The sequence below is a fragment of the Glycine max genome, chromosome 1, assembly GCF_000004515.6.
Source record: "Glycine max cultivar Williams 82 chromosome 1, Glycine_max_v4.0, whole genome shotgun sequence".
Classification (NCBI taxonomy): Eukaryota; Viridiplantae; Streptophyta; class Magnoliopsida; order Fabales; family Fabaceae; genus Glycine; species Glycine max.
The window spans coordinates 56,789,249-56,809,339 of NC_016088.4; the positions used below are offsets into that span (position 1 = coordinate 56,789,249).

At 33.2% G+C, this 20,091-nt stretch overlaps 1 protein-coding gene, 1 non-coding gene and 1 pseudogene across 4 annotated transcripts; 2 read left to right on the forward strand and 1 right to left on the reverse strand.

The window, feature by feature from the left end:
* Nucleotides 1–2,322: 2,322 nt before the first annotated feature.
* Nucleotides 2,323–2,396, forward strand: TRNAT-AGU (transfer RNA threonine (anticodon AGU)). Its single transcript has one exon. It is a non-coding gene; the product is annotated as a tRNA-Thr (tRNA).
* Nucleotides 2,397–2,599: 203 nt separating this feature from the next.
* Nucleotides 2,600–5,464, reverse strand: LOC100794885 (uncharacterized; annotated as a pseudogene).
* Nucleotides 5,465–7,881: 2,417 nt separating this feature from the next.
* Nucleotides 7,882–19,342, forward strand: LOC100795418 (uncharacterized). Of its 3 annotated transcripts, XM_006573764.4 has the most exons (18): nucleotides 7,882–8,231; nucleotides 9,067–9,125; nucleotides 9,208–9,339; nucleotides 10,087–10,227; nucleotides 11,042–11,098; nucleotides 11,536–11,630; nucleotides 11,943–12,075; nucleotides 12,524–12,697; nucleotides 13,351–13,541; nucleotides 13,715–13,781; nucleotides 14,910–15,043; nucleotides 15,767–15,833; nucleotides 15,939–16,001; nucleotides 16,087–16,328; nucleotides 16,412–16,538; nucleotides 16,824–16,916; nucleotides 17,947–18,132; nucleotides 18,642–19,342. In XM_006573764.4, exons 1-18 carry the CDS (start codon nucleotides 7,922–7,924, stop codon nucleotides 18,927–18,929), a joined length of 2,559 nt encoding a protein of 852 aa, XP_006573827.1. In that variant the 5' UTR covers nucleotides 7,882–7,921; the 3' UTR covers nucleotides 18,930–19,342. The 3 variants fall into 3 exon arrangements, with proteins under 3 accessions (XP_006573827.1, XP_006573828.1, XP_006573829.1); XM_006573765.4 differs by lacking the exon at nucleotides 11,042–11,098; XM_006573766.3 differs by lacking the exon at nucleotides 7,882–8,231 and having other exon boundaries at nucleotides 9,064–9,125; nucleotides 9,204–9,339.
* Nucleotides 19,343–20,091: the final 749 nt, after the last annotated feature.

Sequence of the window (20,091 nt, forward strand, 5' to 3'; positions counted from 1 at the left end):
TTTTCCTTTATTATGTGTGGTTGTAGCGTCCAAAACAATGGTGGTTATTTGATGTCATATAAATATTAAGCATGCGGCAGTCAAAAAATAAATAAATATTAAGCTTGTGAAATTATCAAATGGTATATCACTGTCTCTTCCAAAATGATTTTTCTTACAGTATATGTTCTTATACAAATATTTACTAATCTAATACATTAGTTTTATGGTCCGACTTCTAGATATGGTTCTACTGACGTGAAAGGTCAATATATAATTCTTATACTGATTTTGCAATTTTGTTATGGCAATAATTCAAGTCTTGTCGAACTTGACCTCTCAATGTTAATTGTTAGGAATGTTTGGTTTATGAAGGAAAGAACGTAAAATGATTCTTAAAAAAAGTAAAAGGAAACAAAGAAATAGAAAAGTAAAAGAGTAGAAAGTAAAACAATTTTTAGGTTATTTGATAAGGATGAAAAAGAAAGGAAAAGAAGGGGGGAAAAGTATGCATATAAAATGATATAAATATTTTAAATAAAATAAGATAAGTAGTGTTAACTAATTGGTAAGTGTATTAAATTTGTCAAAAGTAATAAAGTATTCGGAAGTCCGAGTTTCGAATTCACATGGATTTTGTTTCTACTTAAATTAATGCAAACCCAAATTAAAAGCAATAAATAAAGAATTTAAAATATAGTAGATAAGATAAAGATTTAAAGATAAAAATAAAAGATAAAAAATAAGATATAAAAAGGAAAAGATTAACATAAAGAGATGAAAAGAAAAATTTAATATGTGATAATGTGGGGACATGGTATGCCTTGTTTGTTTAGGATGTATGAGTTTATGATTTTTTTTATTATCAATTTAGGTGATTCTATTTTACTCATATTTGTTCATTTACTTGTCCCTGATTCCTCATGATGAGAAGCCTATTTTATTTGTCTATCTCTCAAATTCATTTGCAAAAGACTCAATAAATAAAATGCATGAAGTTCTAATTCTAAATGTTTGCTTTGACGCATGAGCATAATGCAATCACTCTATGTCTAACAATGATTTTATTAAGATACCCCTTCCTTTTAGTTCTATTAGAAATTATCCTCTCAAGCAACTAATCCCTAGAAATGATGCATGCAAAACTTTCATTGTATTTCTATTAGGAATTATTCTCTCTCAAGCACTTAACCCTTAAAAATGATGCAAAGATAAATAATACATGAAATTAAAATAAGAAAAGATAATAGGAAAGAAAACACCTAATTGCATTGATAGATGTGAGATATTACAATACATTTATTGGCTTTTTAGGCCTGCTAGGTCCCAATTAACGGGGTTAGCCTCTCTCATTTTCATGAGAGACTTTTACACTTTGTGGGGTTGAGGTGGATGGAAGAAAGTGATAGATGACTAATAATAAGGAAAGATGATTTCTCCTAAGGGATAGACCCAGTGTGTGGGTTGTGAGACTTTTTCCTTTCTTTCTTGACTTGACTCCCTTCTTATAGTTGTTAGAGTGGACTTGAGCCTGATGTTGAAAATCTTTCTTTTTCATATTTTTTATATTTTCTCAATTTTTTTTCTTTTAATCCATCCTTTTCATATCTGCAAGTCATAAATAATAAAAATATCAATTCTTATCATTTAAGCCAAAAATAACTGCTAAATAAATATTTTTAAAGATATTTTCAACATATTTTTATTATAAAAAATAGTTCATATTTAGCAGTTATCATGTAGCATAAAATAAGAATATTTTTTCTTTATATCTATAATTAAAATTCATCCTTTTATTTTTGTTCCAAAATTGGACGAAACACATTTTTAATAGTCATTCAATAATGAATCCACTAATTTAGTCCTTTAATTCCAAGTAATCATTTTGATATATTTATTAATAGTGAATCAATTTGATAATATTTATATTTTTGGAAGACCAAACTAATTCTTTATTTTTTAGAAATAATTTCATAAATGAATCTTACCTTACCGTCTTTTTCCTGAATTTTTTTTCTTATTATCTATTATGTTCAATATAATGATTGGATTGATTGCGACACTACCTATATTAAGTGTGTGTTTGGATTTGATAATGACAAAATTAATTTAAAATGAAATTGATTTTACATAATTGCTTAGTGTAGAACTAATTTTAATAAAAGTAGAAATTATGCTATTGACTTCAACTTTATCATGACTTTGAAACAATCCAAATATACAAAATTGGGACAAAATCAAAGTTATCTCATCATAGTCTATCATGATTTGGGAGGTTATCTAAACACACACTAAACCAAATGTATAGGTTTTTATCTAAAGTAATATTGATTTCAATAAGCAGCTCTCGTAGCTCAGTTGGTTAGAGCACCCGTTTAGTAAGCGGGAGGTCTTGAGTTCGACTCTCAACGAGAGCAAAGTTTTCATATTTTATGATATAATTTGTCAGTGTTAACTTTTACTATTTGGCCTGCACTTAAGGATCACAAGCAAGGTGCAAGAATTTCCATTGAATCATTGTCATTCTCACATTTTTATTAAGCAAAGTTTTCATATTTTAGTATGGAATTCGATTCATTGTAGTGCTCTTTTTTTTGGCATGGACGAAACACAGGCAATGTGGAAAAACTTTCATTGAATCATTTACACTCATGCTAAATTATTTTTTGGCATGGATAACAAATCACACTGGGACATCAGACACAGTACAAGAACTCTCATGTAATACACTAATTCCCAGACAACAAATCCTAAATTTGACCTTGCTCCCTATTCCAAACCCAATAAACAATATACATAAGCACCACCCAAAACTATAATACAAGCATATAACTTTTTCTCTCACTATGAATATACAACATATTATTACAACATTTCTGGCCTAGAAAAAGAACTTGCCGATTTGACCAATTAATTCGTGTGATATGTATAAGTATCATATATATAAATTCACCATCTTTCATCTCCTATCCAGTTATTTTTCTCTTTTGGCCCTGTAGGACCTTCCTCACCATACAGCTCTACCGGAAGCTTTTTAATCAAGCTACCAAATGAATTGCGAAGCCCGCCAGGAAGAGCATTTATTATCTTATCAAGCTCAGTTTTAGAATCATAAACAATTTTTGGACCCCACTCTCTCATAAACTGCAACCATTGAGGCTCTCTGACAACATCTCCTAGATACTCGGCTGCAACAAGCTCGTATTGAACGCTAGAATCCACATACAAATTACTACGAGTAGCATCATTCCTAATGCCAATCCCAAGTTTTGAAGATCCTTGGAGATATGTTCCAGGGTGGGGGTAACTTGCATGTCCATTTTTTGATGAGTAGACAACAGCTTTATTGCCATCAATATACTCCAATTCATAGGCATCCACCCATTTACCACCACTGTGCTGTGAGAAATATATACTCCACAATTCTCCGGAGAAGTTGCATATACGAAGTGTAAAATGCTCCCAGTCACCAACATGCTCTCCAACCTTACTAAAAGCCCTACTTGTAATTCCAATTTTCAGGGTGGAGGGTCCATTGAAAGGGCAAAACACCCACATAGCAATATCAGTAAAAGTTCCACCAAGAGCAGGCTTCACATGAACATAAAGCTTAGCACTCTTCAAGTCCCCATGTTTGACAAAATCCCTTTTATCATCACTTGGCAAATCTATCCAAAACTCCCCATCATTTCTTCCCCCACCTGGCAAATTTGAGCCAGCTGCATCAATGGCCTCTCCCGTGGACACGCCCTTTCGGTACAACAAGGCTCCATTATTGAAAAACCAATCAACAGAAGAAGGCAAGTAAACTTCCTCAGGATGAAAGAAAACAGTAGGACCATAATGCTCTATAAGTGCATGTATTTAGTGGAGGCGTGGCATTGCTGGCAGCACAGGATTTAGGTTCTTCAAGCACACAACAGATAGCTCATCTCCATTGTTCCAACAACTAGTGCAGAAAAAAGTCCCTACTGAAACTCCTTTCCCCAGCATGCCACGGTCACGAGGTCTCAAACTCCACACCTGAAATGGAAACTCAGGAATTACAGAAGCAGCATCAAGCATCAGCCGGTAAGGTTCACATTTATCAGTGAGGTCAGCACGAACACAAATCATTTCATCCAAATTGGGCTTGTCAGGCATGTTAGCAACCAAAAAGCCGAGGGCACTGTAACCTTCAGGAGGCTGGGGCACCCAAAAATAAGCAGAACCAATTGGCAATTCCTTACTTCCTGCATTGGAACACCATACTAACATGTAGTCAAGGGGATTCTTCAAGGCTGTTAACTTGTCACGGTTGCTTGTCTCAGATGAAGCAGTTTCCACTTCCCTAACAACAAGCACAAAACCCCGTAACGGCTTGTCGCTGGACTGACAATAGTGTCCAAGGATATGGAACCCATCTGGTATTCCCACAGGTTTATAGAATGCAACAGGCTTTCCGATGTTGCTGTTCCAAACAAACTCAAACCCAGTGACCTTGCACACTTCTATTCCCCCAAGGTTTACAATTACAGAAGCAAAACCTTGTCCTGTAATCACATACACAAAATCACAGCATGGATCAATAATTAATTTAGAGACACAAGTTACAAAAACATGTTCTAACATTGTATTGTTCATCATATTCACAAAACTTAGATACAGTTCCTTAAATACTCTCTGTATTGATCTCTAATTAGAATTGAAGTTTCATCTCGATAATCCATGATAAATGTTCAAATTAAAAGTCAATACCATGGTTTTAAATATATTGGACCGCAACGTCAAGGTATTTTGACTCACGGCAACCGCATCACGACCGCAATTGCGGCCGCATCAGCCGCAATTGCTGGCAATGTAAAGGTTTTCTTACTGACCACAACGGCAATTTCAAACCACGGTCAAAACATTTCCCGTGGTGAAATTCAATTCTGATTGAAGAACAACACTAAAAACACATAACTAACTGCATCTATGTTTTGTCAATATAATATACAACAGGCAATTAATTAATTTCCTAAAAGAATAAGGATTTAATGAAAGACAACGTAAAATGATAATGAAAAGATATGAAATAGTTAAGAGTATGAAGAAGGGTGTGTTGGGAAATAACCTTGGGGCCATTGGGGAATCGGAGAGGGAAGAGAAAAGGTTTGAGGGAGAGTGATGCCTTTCCGATTCCAAGGAAAGAGGTTACATTTGAAGAGAAGCCTTTGGAGGAGACGCAATAGTTGCGGAATAAGAGACAAGCAATAGTAACAAAGTCTCAACAATCGCTGCTTCATATTCATATTTGATCGCGCAAGACCCATCATCATCATCAATCACAATAATAATGCAGAGAAAAAGAAAGAAAGAACTTGTTCCCATACTTGCGTGTTAATTCATTCTTAATTCTTAATTATTGCTTCTTCCCTTCCCTTCCCTTCCCTTCACTGTGTTCTGTTTTCCATTGATTCCATTACCTTTTTCTTCTTTTCTTTTCTCCGAAATTTCAGGATAAGTGACTTTCCTTGCGTTAAATTATTCGTTTTTCTTCTCATAATGTATTTTGTGTTTCTATAAAATTCACTACGATAAATGTTTGAAATGTACTGTTTTGGGGAACACATTTTTTATTAGATGAAATAACCTGTTTACTCAAAATAATTTTATATTATCTTCGATAATAAATCATCATAAAGTAATATGTATGCTAAATTTATTAATTTTTTATTAATAATTATATTAAGGATGATATTTAGTGTAAAAGTTTTTATATTGATAATACAAGTTATTAAAATATTTTTATTATTATGTAAAATTTATCGAAAGATTAAAAAAAAAATTGTGTCTCATTCTTTTTATTTAATATGAGTCCCTTGTGATTTTATAGTACTAATAAATTTAGATTTCTACCTGTAAAAAAATAATAAGCATATTGTTAACCCTTGTTATTTTAGCATTCTTACCAATCCACATAATGAAAAAAAAAATCATTCCTAACCATACGAGATTAGATTTATCAAGTCTTTCGATTAGCTGTTAAGGCCTCATTTGATAACAAAGATAAGTGTAATAAGATGAGATTATTTATCTTAATTTATTAATACTAACTTTCTTTGAGAATTTGGAGATTACATGCAACCTCTTTTTCTTTAACATTTACAGAATAATACAGTGTAATATTTTTTAAATAATTAAGAGATATTAGTAGCATATATAGGGATATTAGAGTAATATTTTTCAAATGATAGGATGTCATTTGGCTAGAATATACTTGTAGTTTGTACTAAATTATAACTATTTATATAACATCTTAAAACAGGAACTATCTAGATTTAAAAAAAAGATTTTATTTTATTTATTTATTTGCTAAAAAAAGGGAAGATTTAAAATTTTAAATACTTCGTAAAATTATCAGGAAGTGTCATCATTTCCTCGCTCTCGTCCTTATCCTCATTCTCTTTCTTCCAAGATTTGTGGGGGGCATAGTCACGCAAGGATAATTTTATTGATATTAGAAAAAAGATGGATAATTATTAATAGTAGAAAAAAGGTAGTGCAATCAATTGGATGACTTGGACTGTTAGTGTCTGTACTTGGTAGAATGGTGGATGGTATCCTGATCATGATTCTGTTGAAGATCTTATATCACTAAAGATAATATGATATGATTAAAATAAAATATATAAATGAAAAATAAGTCTTATTTTATAAGTTACTTTTTAGACATTGACTTAATTCATATTAAAAAATTATAAGATGATACAAGAGTTTATTGGATGAACTATTATAGGGTTATTATCATATTACATGCATATATTTAGGTTTGGAATTGAGGAATTGAGATTTTATTTTTAGTAGGACAATTTTTTATAAAAAAATAAACTAGAGTGTTTTTTATCCGAATGTAAATATTCAGTGCAAGCACCAATAAATTTGAAATTTGTCTCCAAATGAGTTTTATTTAAAGAGTAAAGTGAGCTCATTTTAAATTTTTGTAAATATTTATACGATTGAGATGGATTTATATTTAAAATAAAATAAGAAAACAAATATCTCCCTTATCCTTTGTATCACCATCTTTTTGGCACCCATCTCCCCCCTCCATTGGAATCACCTTCTCTCTCTCTCTCGTGGCTCATTTTTACTCCACATTCTCAGCGCCTTGGTGGCTCAATTCTGATCCACTTGCTTTTCACCACATATCAAATTAGGCATTCCATGGATTTTTAAGGCCACTCTCTATATTACCATAAAATTTCTATATTATTTTTAGTATTTTATTTAAAAAATGTAACAGATTATGTATTAGTACTATTCACTGTTAACATTGTAAATCACATGATCTTTTTTTTTTTTTTTTACAAATCTCAAGTTTGTAAAAGAAAGAATTTGAATATTTCTTCAAATTTCATTTTGCTTCAAACATTGTTTGCAACTGAAAAACAAATATATACTTTGTATCTTACTTTTTCAACCACTAAATTACATTTTTTCTTTTTACAAGAGATTATATTTTTTAACTTATTGAGTTAGAAAACTATTTTTACTTATGGTTTATGATTGTTACTGGTCAAACAAATTTTGCACATAAGAAAAATTAAATATATATTTTCTCACTAAATAAATATTTTTCATATATATAAATGCAACATAATCTTACATTATTATTACTTTTTTTTTGGAGTGACTTAAATTGCACTATAAATTTAGCCATTCAAATGATGAACAAGAAAGATTTAAATACTATCAAATAGAAAAATTAAGAGCACTATATCGGGTTCGAAACAGGATTACCTGGGTAGATGATTCCCTTGTTAAATAGTGTAAAATAAAAAAAAAACAATTATTATTTTTATTATTCAAATAAAATATAGTGGCACTAAAGGACAAAATGAGATTCTTTTCTCTTCCAACCACTCATTTCCCGGGAAAAATAACTGCCTCTTCCATCATCGCTATTATTCACTTCACTATGAGCATGAGCGTGCTCTCATGCCAACGTTCTACTATGTTAGCAGCTCAGAACAATTCTCCATTTCTTCGCAGATTCCGATCCTTCAAACCTCACCGTTCCCGATTTCGCTGTTTGCTTGACCAAATCTCTGCTCCCACTCTTCTCACCTCCGATAATGTCATCGCCGCCGCCGCCAAAGCCGCCTCCGTACATAGTGCCGTCTCCTCCGCCATCACACAGGTCGCCGTCACCGCTGTCGCCATTGCTTCCGGCGCCTGTCTTTCCACCAAGTTTGATTTCCTTTGGCCCAAACTGCAGGAACAATCAGGTTTGTTCTGCCTCTCTATTTTATTTATTTATTGAGAGGTTGCTAATATGCTGACACATGATTTCTGATGCCAAATGAAACCGTCGCTTAAGCGCTTATGATTTGTTTTCATTGCGGATTGAAGACTTCTGCTGTAGATAGTGTCCTACTATGAAGCACACATACTTGCATTTGTTTAGTGTATCCAATACCGATACTCTTGCAAACTTCACTAGTATCAAAGTCTTGAAAAAAACACATGAAAATCTAATACAACTTACATTTGAGGCATAGAAACATTGTCCTCTGATGAAAACACAAATGGAAACTATTTTCTTTATGGATGATGTTCAAGAATGAATTAGGTTGATACTATTCCGTTTTCTAGAAATAGGGAGTGATTTATGATGACAATGATTTGTTATTTTTATTTTGCTTTTAGCAATGTCCAAAATTCATGTTATTAATTAGAATTTGCAGAATTGTTATTATATTCTATGATTTTTTATACATATCTACTTTCATATTTTTACAAGAGTCAATATCATCATATTGAATAGGTATTGTATCTGATGTGTCATATTTGTGCATCATAGATAGAGTTGGTTTATGATGTGTTTCTTTTTCCGTTTTGGGTTTTTCATTTGTAACAAAACAAGCTTGAGGTGGAGTGTCAAGTTGTATCATCAAATAATGCTGAGATTAAATGTGATATGCAATTGATGGTTCTTTGTATGCGTTTGAAATTTTCTGTTGCTGCTTCTGTCATTACATGATAGGGTTGGTCTGTGAGTTTTCTTATTAACAAAATTCATCATCTTCCATATGTCCTATATTAACAAAATTTAACATGCAGGTACTGTGATGCAGGATGGAGTAGATGTTACTGGCTATCCTATATTTAACGATGCAAAGGTTTAATATTAATATCTCAATTTGTGTTAGGACTTGTATGTTCTCTTGTTACATCATTAAAACACCTTATGTGTGAAGGCAGGTACAGAAGGCTATAGCTTTTGCAAGAAAAGCCCACCGTGGCCAAATGCGGAAGACAGGAGACCCTTATTTAACACATTGTATCCACACAGGAAGAATTTTGGCTGCATTGGTTCCATCAAGTGGTAAACGAGTATGCACTCCTCTGACTAGCTAGTAATGCTACAATTAAAAGTGACTGAATGTGTTATGTGTTGTATATTTCTTTTACCTTCTGGAAAACAAACAAGGCATTGGCTGACTCCTTTTCCTCCTGCACTCCATGACCCAGATTGTTCATTTTCAAAATTGTTAGCATCTTGGAAGATCCCTCCCCCATCCTTCCTCACCAATTTACTCAGCAGTCTCATATTAATCAGAACACAAGTTTGTGCTTACACCATAAATTTTAACAAACATATGGTGGAGGGTCTTCTTTTATAATGCTACAACAATTCTGAAGAAACATATTAGTGAAACACTAAACTTGACATAATTATTAATTATAATCATACATATCAATATCATTTATTTTAATCATCCATAATTTTAGTTTTGATATTTAAACTGTTGGGTAATATATGATATATTTTTCTGGGGAAATATTTTCAATTTGTCTGCTGTTTCCACTAAGCCTCCCATATGTTTTTTACACAGCTCAATTTCTAAATTGATTGAAAATTATCTGAAAATATTGATTTTGCTTCATACCAGATTTAACCTTTGAGACAGCTAAACTAAATCTTTACTACTCTGAACTGCATTTAGTATGACACTTATGTAACACATTAACTTTTATGCTATTATTGTCTTTTGCATTTTTAAGCTAAATGCATCGCATATCAAAAACATGTTTCTATTCAACTTTCCCTTTGTTTGTGATCTTCATACTCTATTTCAGGCTGTTGACACTGTTGTGGCTGGTATATTACATGACGTGGTTGACGACACTTGCCAAAGTCTGCGAGACATTGAGGCAGAGTTTGGGGATGATGTGGTCAAGTTGGTAGCCAGTGTTTCAAGGTTAAGCTATATTAATCAGGTATCATAATAAAGAATATAGAATCTCTCTCTCTCTCTCTCTCTCTCTCTCTCTCTCTCTCTCTCTCTCTCTCTCTCTCTCTCTCTCTCTCTCTCTCTCTCTCTCTCTCTCTCTCTCTCTCTATATATATATATATATATATATATATATATATATATATGGTTTGCTATAACTTGCTAACTTACTCCTACTAAAAATAAGTGGGTGTAAGTTAGCAAACCCTATTTGCTAACATACACTTACTTACTTTTTAGAAGTAGTAAGTTAACAAGTTACACCTGGGTGTATTTTAAGGAAATTTATAGTTATAATTTGCTAACCTACTCCTTCTAAAAAACAAGTGGGTGTAAGTTAGCAAATCCCATATATATATATATATATATATATTGGGGGTTGCATTATAGTTTGCTTGGTAGTTGCTAGAATTCAATTTGCTACACACCCTGGCTGAAATAAAGATACAAAAACATTTATATGCGTTCATCTTACAAACTTATTCTTAAGCTTTTGGCTTGTATTGGTCCTTGACCTGGTATTAAAGCCTTTATTACCTAGTTGCCCCATTTTTCATGATTGAAATAAATTTTAATACAAGTATACACCTAATATCTTGAGTTTTTAGGAACGTTAATCTCTAGCATTTATCTCATAATTATTGCATAACTATGGTGCAATACCTTAAGAGTTTAGTGAAATATTCTGCTGTTTCGTCATATTTGTACATTAGATGCTTGAAACTCAATTCTCCTAACAACTCTGGAGGGCATCACTGTTTTCTTTTATTACCCTAGTATATAATAAACTTCTTTTGCAGCTATTACGCAGACATCGGAGGGTAAGTGTAAACCAGGGTGTCCTTGGCCAAGAAGAGGTACATAATTTGCATTTGACATATGTATCAATTAGCTACTTAGATTTTTAAGTATACTTTGGTATCATGCTAATAATCAGTACCAAAATATACTGAAAGGAATGCCTGCCTAACACAGTTTAAACAATACAAAGATTAATATGGGAAGAGAAGAATGTATCATATCATCTTCTTTCTGTATTATGGATATTCGGTACTTTTCCTTATAGAAGCTTGAGGTTGGGTTAATTTTATGCAGTCTGTTTAATTTTATGACAATAAGCTTCCACAAAACAGGTTGGTGCAACAACTTTTTGTATCTGTGAATATAATGCATCTGGTGGTTGGTCACGATAATATTAAAAAATATGCATTCTGAGATTTTTAAAACATGATATATTGGTGGTGGAATTAGCAGCAGAGAGTTTTTCTGATATGCTACATTCTTAATCTGGTAGGCAAGTAATTTACGAGTGATGCTTTTGGGAATGGTTGATGATCCACGTGTTGTGCTCATCAAGCTTGCAGATCGTCTTCACAACATGAGAACAATGTACTTACTATGAGCTTCTTAAATTTTTTTCCTTTTACACCCAATTATTGTTGGTCTTCCTTATTTTCCCTGTTTTGGTCCTTTAATTCAGATCTGTTATTCTCTGAAGATGAGGGAAAAATTATTTTATTCTTACAGGTTTCTCAATCCTTCATGGTTTTTGGTAGTGAATTCTTACTATCTTGCTATAGAAGCCATCTTTAACCAACAAATTAAATCCATACCGTGCTTTTTGACTTTTTGGCTAAACAGATTATAAGTTTTAGGTATGTTGCATGGGTCATTTTATTGGGTGACAATCTCTCTTTGCAGTTATGCTCTGCCATTGCAAAAAGCTCAAGCTGTTGCAGAGGAGACCTTAATCATTTGGTGTTCACTTGCTTCAAGATTGGGCCTATGGGCATTGAAAGCTGAACTGGAGGATTTATGCTTTGCTGTTCTGCAGGTCCTCTAATAGTTTCTTTTGCTTTGAGAGTGATCAATTATATTGATGTAATGTTGTAAGAAAAGTAGACACAGAGAAGACAGATGAAAATATTGGGACAGTGAAGGCATCCAATCCCTATGAACATCAACTCACCTCAAAGGAATTTTGTGCTGTTCACCAAAGAATGACCCAAAAGACTATCTTGTCCTAAAGTACTTTAAAGCTTTTTGTGCATAACTTAAACTTTCAAGTGTTGAAAATATAACTTGAAGTATTTTCTGGACCTTTATTATTAAATCTCATATTTTTAAACATGAAAGTGAATGATCATAAGAAGTTAAAGTATTAAATTCCTGCTTCTGGATATAAACAGCAATAAAATTAGCACTATCAAGATGGCATAACTGGCATTATTATAATTATTTTCACTTACACATCCGTGTTTGTATTTGTACCTCGATACCAGCCTCAAATATTTCAAAAGATGCGAGCTGATCTGGCTTCCATGTGGAGTCCTACTAGCAGAACAGGAAACCCGAGAAGATTATCCATAAAAGGCAACTTGATACATTTGGATGAGAACAGTTCAACTGCTTTCTGCAATGGATCCTTGACATTCAATGAGGATGTAAATATGAAGGTAAGAATTTTTAAGTGCAAGGGTTCATTACTTCATTCTACTTGTTTGTATGTATGATCATGAGATTTGATTAAATTCTGATGCATTGTTTCCTTTGGTAGTTGCTTTCTGGGTTAAACTGGTGCTTATTGAAACTGTAATAATTTACACCAAAATGCTTGTTTTGTGCCTGGCTATGAAATATGGAGGAGTAAAAATATTCAATAACTATACACTGTTTATATATTTTGTCTTTTTTACATCAAGATGCTCCAAATGTTTTCTACTAAAGTGAGACTGGAAAGCATATGAACTATGAAGTGATGTTACCTTGACTTGTTCTTAATATACTGTATGCGGCTAATAAAAAAAAGTAAGTTTTAAGTTAGAAAGAAGCCTGATAATACACTTTTTTTTCCTTATCATTAAATATATTTGGTTCCAAGAATTTGATGGTTGTGAAAAAATTTCTAAAGATATCTTTGATGGCTGTCTGAAGTGACAACTCTTTGGTAACCCTTGTCCTGTTGTCGAGACATTCATGATTGATAGTTGTGAGTAATTATCAAGGCAGTGAGGCAATATTACATCTTTATTGCTTCAACAAGTCTTGGGAAAGGGTGAGAACAATTTTTTCATTGTAATTACATTACTTTTTTTATTTTACGTTTCAGGATCTTTTGGAAGCTGTAGTCCCATTTGATATATTGTTGGATCGGAGAAAACGGGCTAACTATCTCAGTAGTATTGGGAATAATCTAGAGACATGCACGAAACCAAAGGTTGTTCAAGATGCTGGGTTAGCTTTGGCATCAATGGTAATTTGCGAGGAAGCACTTGAGCGAGAAATGATTATATCAGCTTCGTATGTTCTTTTTGACCATTATGGTTTACCACTTTTACATTCTGATATTGTCCATGATAAATGCATGCTGAAATATATTTTTGTGTTTTATGCAACACTATCTATTTCTGACTACTATAATACTATGGTATAATCAATTTATAGTTTTTAAAGGTTTCCTTCTGTATTTGCAGTTATGTTCCGGGAATGGAAATTACATTATCAAGCCGATTAAAAAGCCTCTATAGTTTATATAGCAAGGTATTGGCAAATTCATGTTTGACCTTTGAAATAAGAATATACGTCTTTATGTGTTTTAGCTACACTCACTCTACAATTGTGAAGAACTGTGGCATTATATGAATGGTTAGGATAGTTTAAATGGAGCATGATGCTAGTGAATAATGATGCATATGTGGAAAGTTTATTTTAGAAACCTTGTTCATAAAAAGAAAATTGTACATGGTTCCCTTCAAATTTTTTGTGGTTGTAAATCTTTGTGGTCTTAGTTTATTCTCACCAACCACTTCTTTATTGTACGAGCAAGAAATATTGTTGGAAGGATTGTGGATTTACTAACAATTTAGTCTCCAATGTTCATTAATGGATACCCTCCCTCAAAACTACCCCCACAAACTACCATCTAGGCTTTCAATGTTTGTCTTCATTTATTTTTTCTTGTGTTGGTGAATGTGACGAAAACATTGAATCAATTTCTCTTTGGCAAAGATTTGCATATTATGAATGATCTTACCTGGAATCTGTGATATTGGATTCTTAGTGTGACTCTTGCGTTTGCTGCCTACGCCAATGGTGCTGGGCGATGCAGGGTGTACTAATAAAGACACTCCGATGCTTAAGTGAACTAGGAGTTTAGCAGTTGCATAAAAATGAGTGAATGGGTTGGATAATCAGAAACCCCCTTATATAGTGTTGCATCATGTTCAAATGAGGAAAGTAATATCTTATGTAAATAGACAAAGTGGGGAAGTGTTACCCTTATAAGGATAAGATATCAATCCAGATTCCCCTGTGGTATGTTAGTTATCCAAGGTTCCCATGGATTCAGGAAGATCTCTGATAAAGATCTAGAACATTGCAATTCCTTGGTTTCAGGAAGATCTACTTTCAAAATATTCTGTCTCAAGTATCAACTGAGAATGAAATAAATGTAAGCAATATGAGTGTGTGGAAATGAATTTGACAAGGTTTCTAATGATTAGTTTTGATATTCCTTTTATTTTACTATATTCTTCTCCAGCTAACCTTAAATGCTTTTTTTTTTCAACTGAGCAATGTTAGCACTAGGGATCTTAAATTTTATGAGATCACTTTGTAATAATTAATTGAATAGTAAAAGGCATGATTGCGTTATGTTGTGTTGTGTAGATGAAACGAAAGGATATAAGCATTGATAAAGTATATGATGCACGTGCATTAAGAGTAGTTGTGGGAGACAAGAATGGAACTTTACATGGTCCTGCAGTTCAGTGTTGTTATAGTCTTCTTGACATTGTACACAGGTAAAAACACTTATCAAATTTCTTTTTTCAATCTTAAAACCTATGCACAAGTCATTCAATGTATAATCACTGTATAAAGATAGACATAAACTTAGTTGACGTTTTTTACATTCAACATATTGGTAGATTCTTAATTTTAATTTTCTTGGAAAAAATGTGTTTTTAGTCCCTATACTTTCAATCAAACTTGGTTTTGGTCATTGTACTTTCAAATTGTTGGATTTAGTCCTCCAACTTTTGAAAATATGTGAATTTAGTCCCTTCTCATCTTTAAACATAACATTTAGTGGCAGTTTTTGACTGCCACGAAGTTGGAGGAGGGACTAATTTCATCAATTTAAAAGTATGGAGACCAAAACCAAGTTTGATTGAAGTACAGTAACCAAAAATGCATTTTCCTTTTTTTTTTAATTACAAGGAAAGAAATCCAGAAAGAATAAATAAAGCAGCAAAGAAGCAGAGGAGGATGAGATATCCTTCTAGAAAGGAAACCTTGAAAAAATCCTTCAACTAAAATAGCCTCTTTTATATTTCCATCTTTTTTTCCTTTTCAGTTATTTTGGACTGTCTGTTAGGTGGGTATAAACTTGTGTACTCATTGTCTTCATTCTTTAAGAGCGGAAGGTTAGATGTATAGATAGGGATCTTTTTTACTTCATTAACCCAAGTGGCCCTGAACAATGGCTCTTAATTGATATGCATGTGTTATATTTTACTGAACAGGCTTTGGACTCCAATAGATGGTGAATTTGATGACTACATCATTAATCCGAAGCCTAGTGGCTATCAGGTTTGGCTTTCCTGTTCATATTTTCATGAAACAAAATTAAAATGATCTTGTTCTTCTAGTCTTGAGAATTGTGCTCGTGATTGTATTAATGTGTTTAAATTGCAGTCCTTGCACACTGCAGTCCAAGGTCCTGACAACTCACCTTTAGAAGTACAAATAAGGACACAGGTGCTAAGTTATTTCACATGTGTTGCAGAGGTTACTTGTTTATATTTTAGTTCTTGATATTTTCATTTATTATTTTGCTTGATAGAGGATGCATGAGTGTGCTGAACAAGGACTTGCTGCACATTGGCTTTACAAGGAAACTGGCAATCCTTTTTTATCCATAGACAGCATGGATGAACCTGAAACTGAAGCATCCTCCTATTTCTCCAAAGATCTAGAGGAAGGAAATTCTTCAGATATTTTATTAAGTAAATATAAGTCATTGAAGGCTGGACATCCAGTCCTCAGAGTAGAAGGAAGTCACTTACTTGCTGCAATTATCATCAGGTACATAACACTTTCATTTCTAATGGATATTATGTTATAAAGCTATCCATACTGATTGTCACCCATGTTCATTATCTTTTCAGTGTAGAAAATGATGAAAGAGAATTGCTAGTTGCTGTGAGCTTTGGGCTAGCAGCTTCTGAAGCAGTAGCTGACAGAAGATCTTTCCAGATTAAGCGATGGGAAGCTTATGCACGACTGTACAAAAAGGTTTGCTGCTTAAATTAACACATATTAATATTGATGTGACTTGAGTATAGATGGCTCGTGATGAATGGTTTATGGAAAGGGCATGGATTGACTAATAATTACACTTAATGAGAAGTAAATGTCTTGATGGATCTCTATATGCGGTAGTTAAGCTTACCAACTAGCTTCCTACGTGCTGTATTGCTCTCTCCGTGTCCAGATCCTGCTGTTGTGTCATCTTTTCTTTTGTATTGTATTTTAATTTTTAAATTACCTAGTAGGTTGCTTACTGTTGACCTGTTTCAGGTGTCTGATGAATGGTGGTTTGAACCGGGGCATGGGGATTGGTTTACGTGTCTAGAGAAGTACACACTGTGTCGAGATGGTATGTATCATAAGGTATGTTTTTCTAAGCAGTTGAGAATATAAAATTACACACTACACTATAGTTTTCATTATTTTTGTTTATCAACAACGTAGACAGCCTCTTTGCATATGCAAGGGTAAGGCTGCGTACAACATCCCTCCCCCATACCTTCGCATAGCGAAGAGTCTCTGGGCAATGGGGTACGAAGTTTTTATCAACAACGTAGACACAATGCATACATACACTGAAAAAATTTCATTTCTTTTAGATGTGCTAATTTATCCTTTGCGCACTAACTGTATTCTAGTTCTTAGTGATCAGCATGTGTTGGAAATGTATCTGCAGTGTAGTATTTACTATAGAGAAACTATGTTCATTTTGGGGAGTCTTTTGCTAAGTCAATATTTGAAGGCTTAACATTGATTAAGTGCCAAGTAATCCAGGAAATTTTTGTAAGTGAGCTTATTCTCTTGGGTTATTTAGCAGTAATATATAAGGATTAGATACTTCAATTAGGAAACATTGTTTATGTCCTCAGGTGGTGAAGAAAAATCAGATTCAAATCAGATGAAGAGTGAATATTTTAGAATTAAAACTAGCATTATATTCCTGTACTGAAATAATACGATAAAGTCATGATTACATCTAGCTACTTCTCTGTATCCATATTAATGTCATTTTTTTGAAATTTTCATCATTTATTACATTCTATATCATTTTCTCTCATTTTAAAGATAAATGGTTCATGTCAGTAAGTCTCTATGACTTTATGAATGCCACATGATAGATAAAATGATTGTTTTTGAAAGATGGGAAATTTGAGCATATTATTTAGAATTTTATTTTATTTGTTATTAATCTCATTAAATGAAGTGGTGGCACATCATTCGATGACAATGTAAAAAACCATTTTATATTGACAATGCGTCAAAATTAATCCATTATAAATCCTGTTGACTGCTTTCTTTACTGGTTTTCTATTTTCTTAGAGCTATAATGGGTTTGCAAATTATCATACTGCTCTACTGAAGAGCTTTATATTATTATTTGCATCATTCGCAGCAAGACCAATTTGGGCGCCTACTCCCAACATTTATCCAGGTTATCAATTTTACTGAGCAAGAAGAATCTGAATATTGGGCTGTTGTATCTGCTGTGTTTGAGGGCAGGCAAGTGGATTGGATAACATCTCGGTCAAAATTTGACTTGGTTGCATCAACTTCTGTAGAAGCTGGCATCAATAACAAGGTATTTGGAAATCATCTCTTACACGCATTGTGCAAATGGAAATTGCTTATCTTTGTTTAACTTTGTTTCAAAATCATTGCTATTCAAATATTATAGATGCATTTTTTCTTTCTATCATGCTAGTTAGATTGCTGGTCCACGAGAATAGTTTTTAAGTTTGATTCTTCTTGTCCCTTAATTTGGTTAGTGTCACTGACCATTCGCATGCTAAAAAGTTGTTGATCCCCTTGTCTGAAATTTGCTCGACCCAAAGCCAAATCTATATTTTATTGCAGATCATTTATATTTTTGGTAATAGTTATAGTTGCAAAATTTCAAATGCAGTTAAGATGGTAGAAATCAGTAAGTCCAATTTGCAGAGTTGGCCAAAATTTAGGTAGAAAAGTATTGTTTGTCTGCCACGCCATGCAAAGTGAAAGTTGATATTTTATGACCCCCTGTTATTCCAGTAGATTGATTTATGAAATGTCAATGAATGTTTCTGTGACTGTATATAATTCATCTTTTAGGTGAACCTTTTGAGAACAATGCTCTCTTGGGAAGAGCAATTGCGCTCTGAAGTAAGTTTCATGCAAGCAAAGCATGATGCAAAGCTTTATGATCTTCATGGTTCTCTTGGGGAAGTGGTAATTATATGTTGGCCTCATGGTGAAATTTTGAGGTTAAAGGCGGGTAGCACTGCTACTGATGCTGCTCAAAGAGTTGGTTTGGAGGGAAAGCTGGTTTTGATTAATGGACAGTTAGTACTGCCCAACACAAAACTCAGAGATGGCGATGTAGTTGAAGTAAGAATTTAAATCATTCTTTAGAAAAATGTAAATAATTCTTTATGGGTCGTATGTGGTTAAAGTAGATGGTATAGAAATAGTTTTTATTTTATTTAGGGACGTGGATTCTTGGTAGAATAACGTACTTTCAAAAATTTTAAATGTGCTGGCTTTAAACTTGATTCCAAGAATAAGTTGGATAACCACATGTGCTATCATATTTTTTATTGTTGTGTTGGCTGTATGTGTGGTTATTACTAATTTTTGGTACTATGGTTATTCACTGTATTTGGAATTAAGCATTAAACCACTGCACTTTAAAATCATTTGAAGCTGCAATAATTTTATCAAGAATCCTTGGAAAGAGCGGCCAAGCCAGGGAAAATGCTGTGTATCTGATTATTAGAAATATTTGTATGATACAGATTAAATTTATAGCAAAACATAGGCTTAGGATTCATTTCCACTGTACAACCCTCGAAGCATGGTTCACTATAAAGAAAACAGTCCCAACATTGAATTTTGCATGCCGGCAAGTATTATCTGTATTATATTTCAAGAGAAGTTGCTACGGCAAGGTTTCATGCACAAGCATCCATTGCCCTAAATCCTTCCAATGAGAACCACTTATTGTTGACTATTGCACTTGCACATTACGGCAAGCTGAGAAACTTTGGAGTTAAAGAAAAAAGGCAAAATTGCATTTTTGGTATCCCAGTTTATCTCCAATTTTGAATTTAGTCCCCCAATAATTTAATTCACGAATTGGGCCTCCCTATTTTGTAAAATCGTGCAATGTTGGTTCCTCCGACCACAATTGGACATTAACCGTTAACAAGTGATGTTGACTGTCATGTGTCACGTTCTTATTGGATGATAACTGTCACGTGTCATGTTCGGATTGGTCAATGAAAACAACAATTGAGGCAGTTATCATCCAATAAGAACATGACATGTGGTAATTATCATCCAATAAGAATGTGACACGTGATAATCAACATCACTACTTAACGGTCAACGTCGTCTGGGACCAACATTATAGGATTTTATAAAATAGGGGAACCAAATTTGTGAATTAAATTACTAGGAGACCAAATGCAAAATTGGAGTTAGAGTGGGGACCAAAAGTACAATTTTACCAAGAAAAAACCATGATACCATCATGACCATTCGCATTATTCTTCTCTCCATT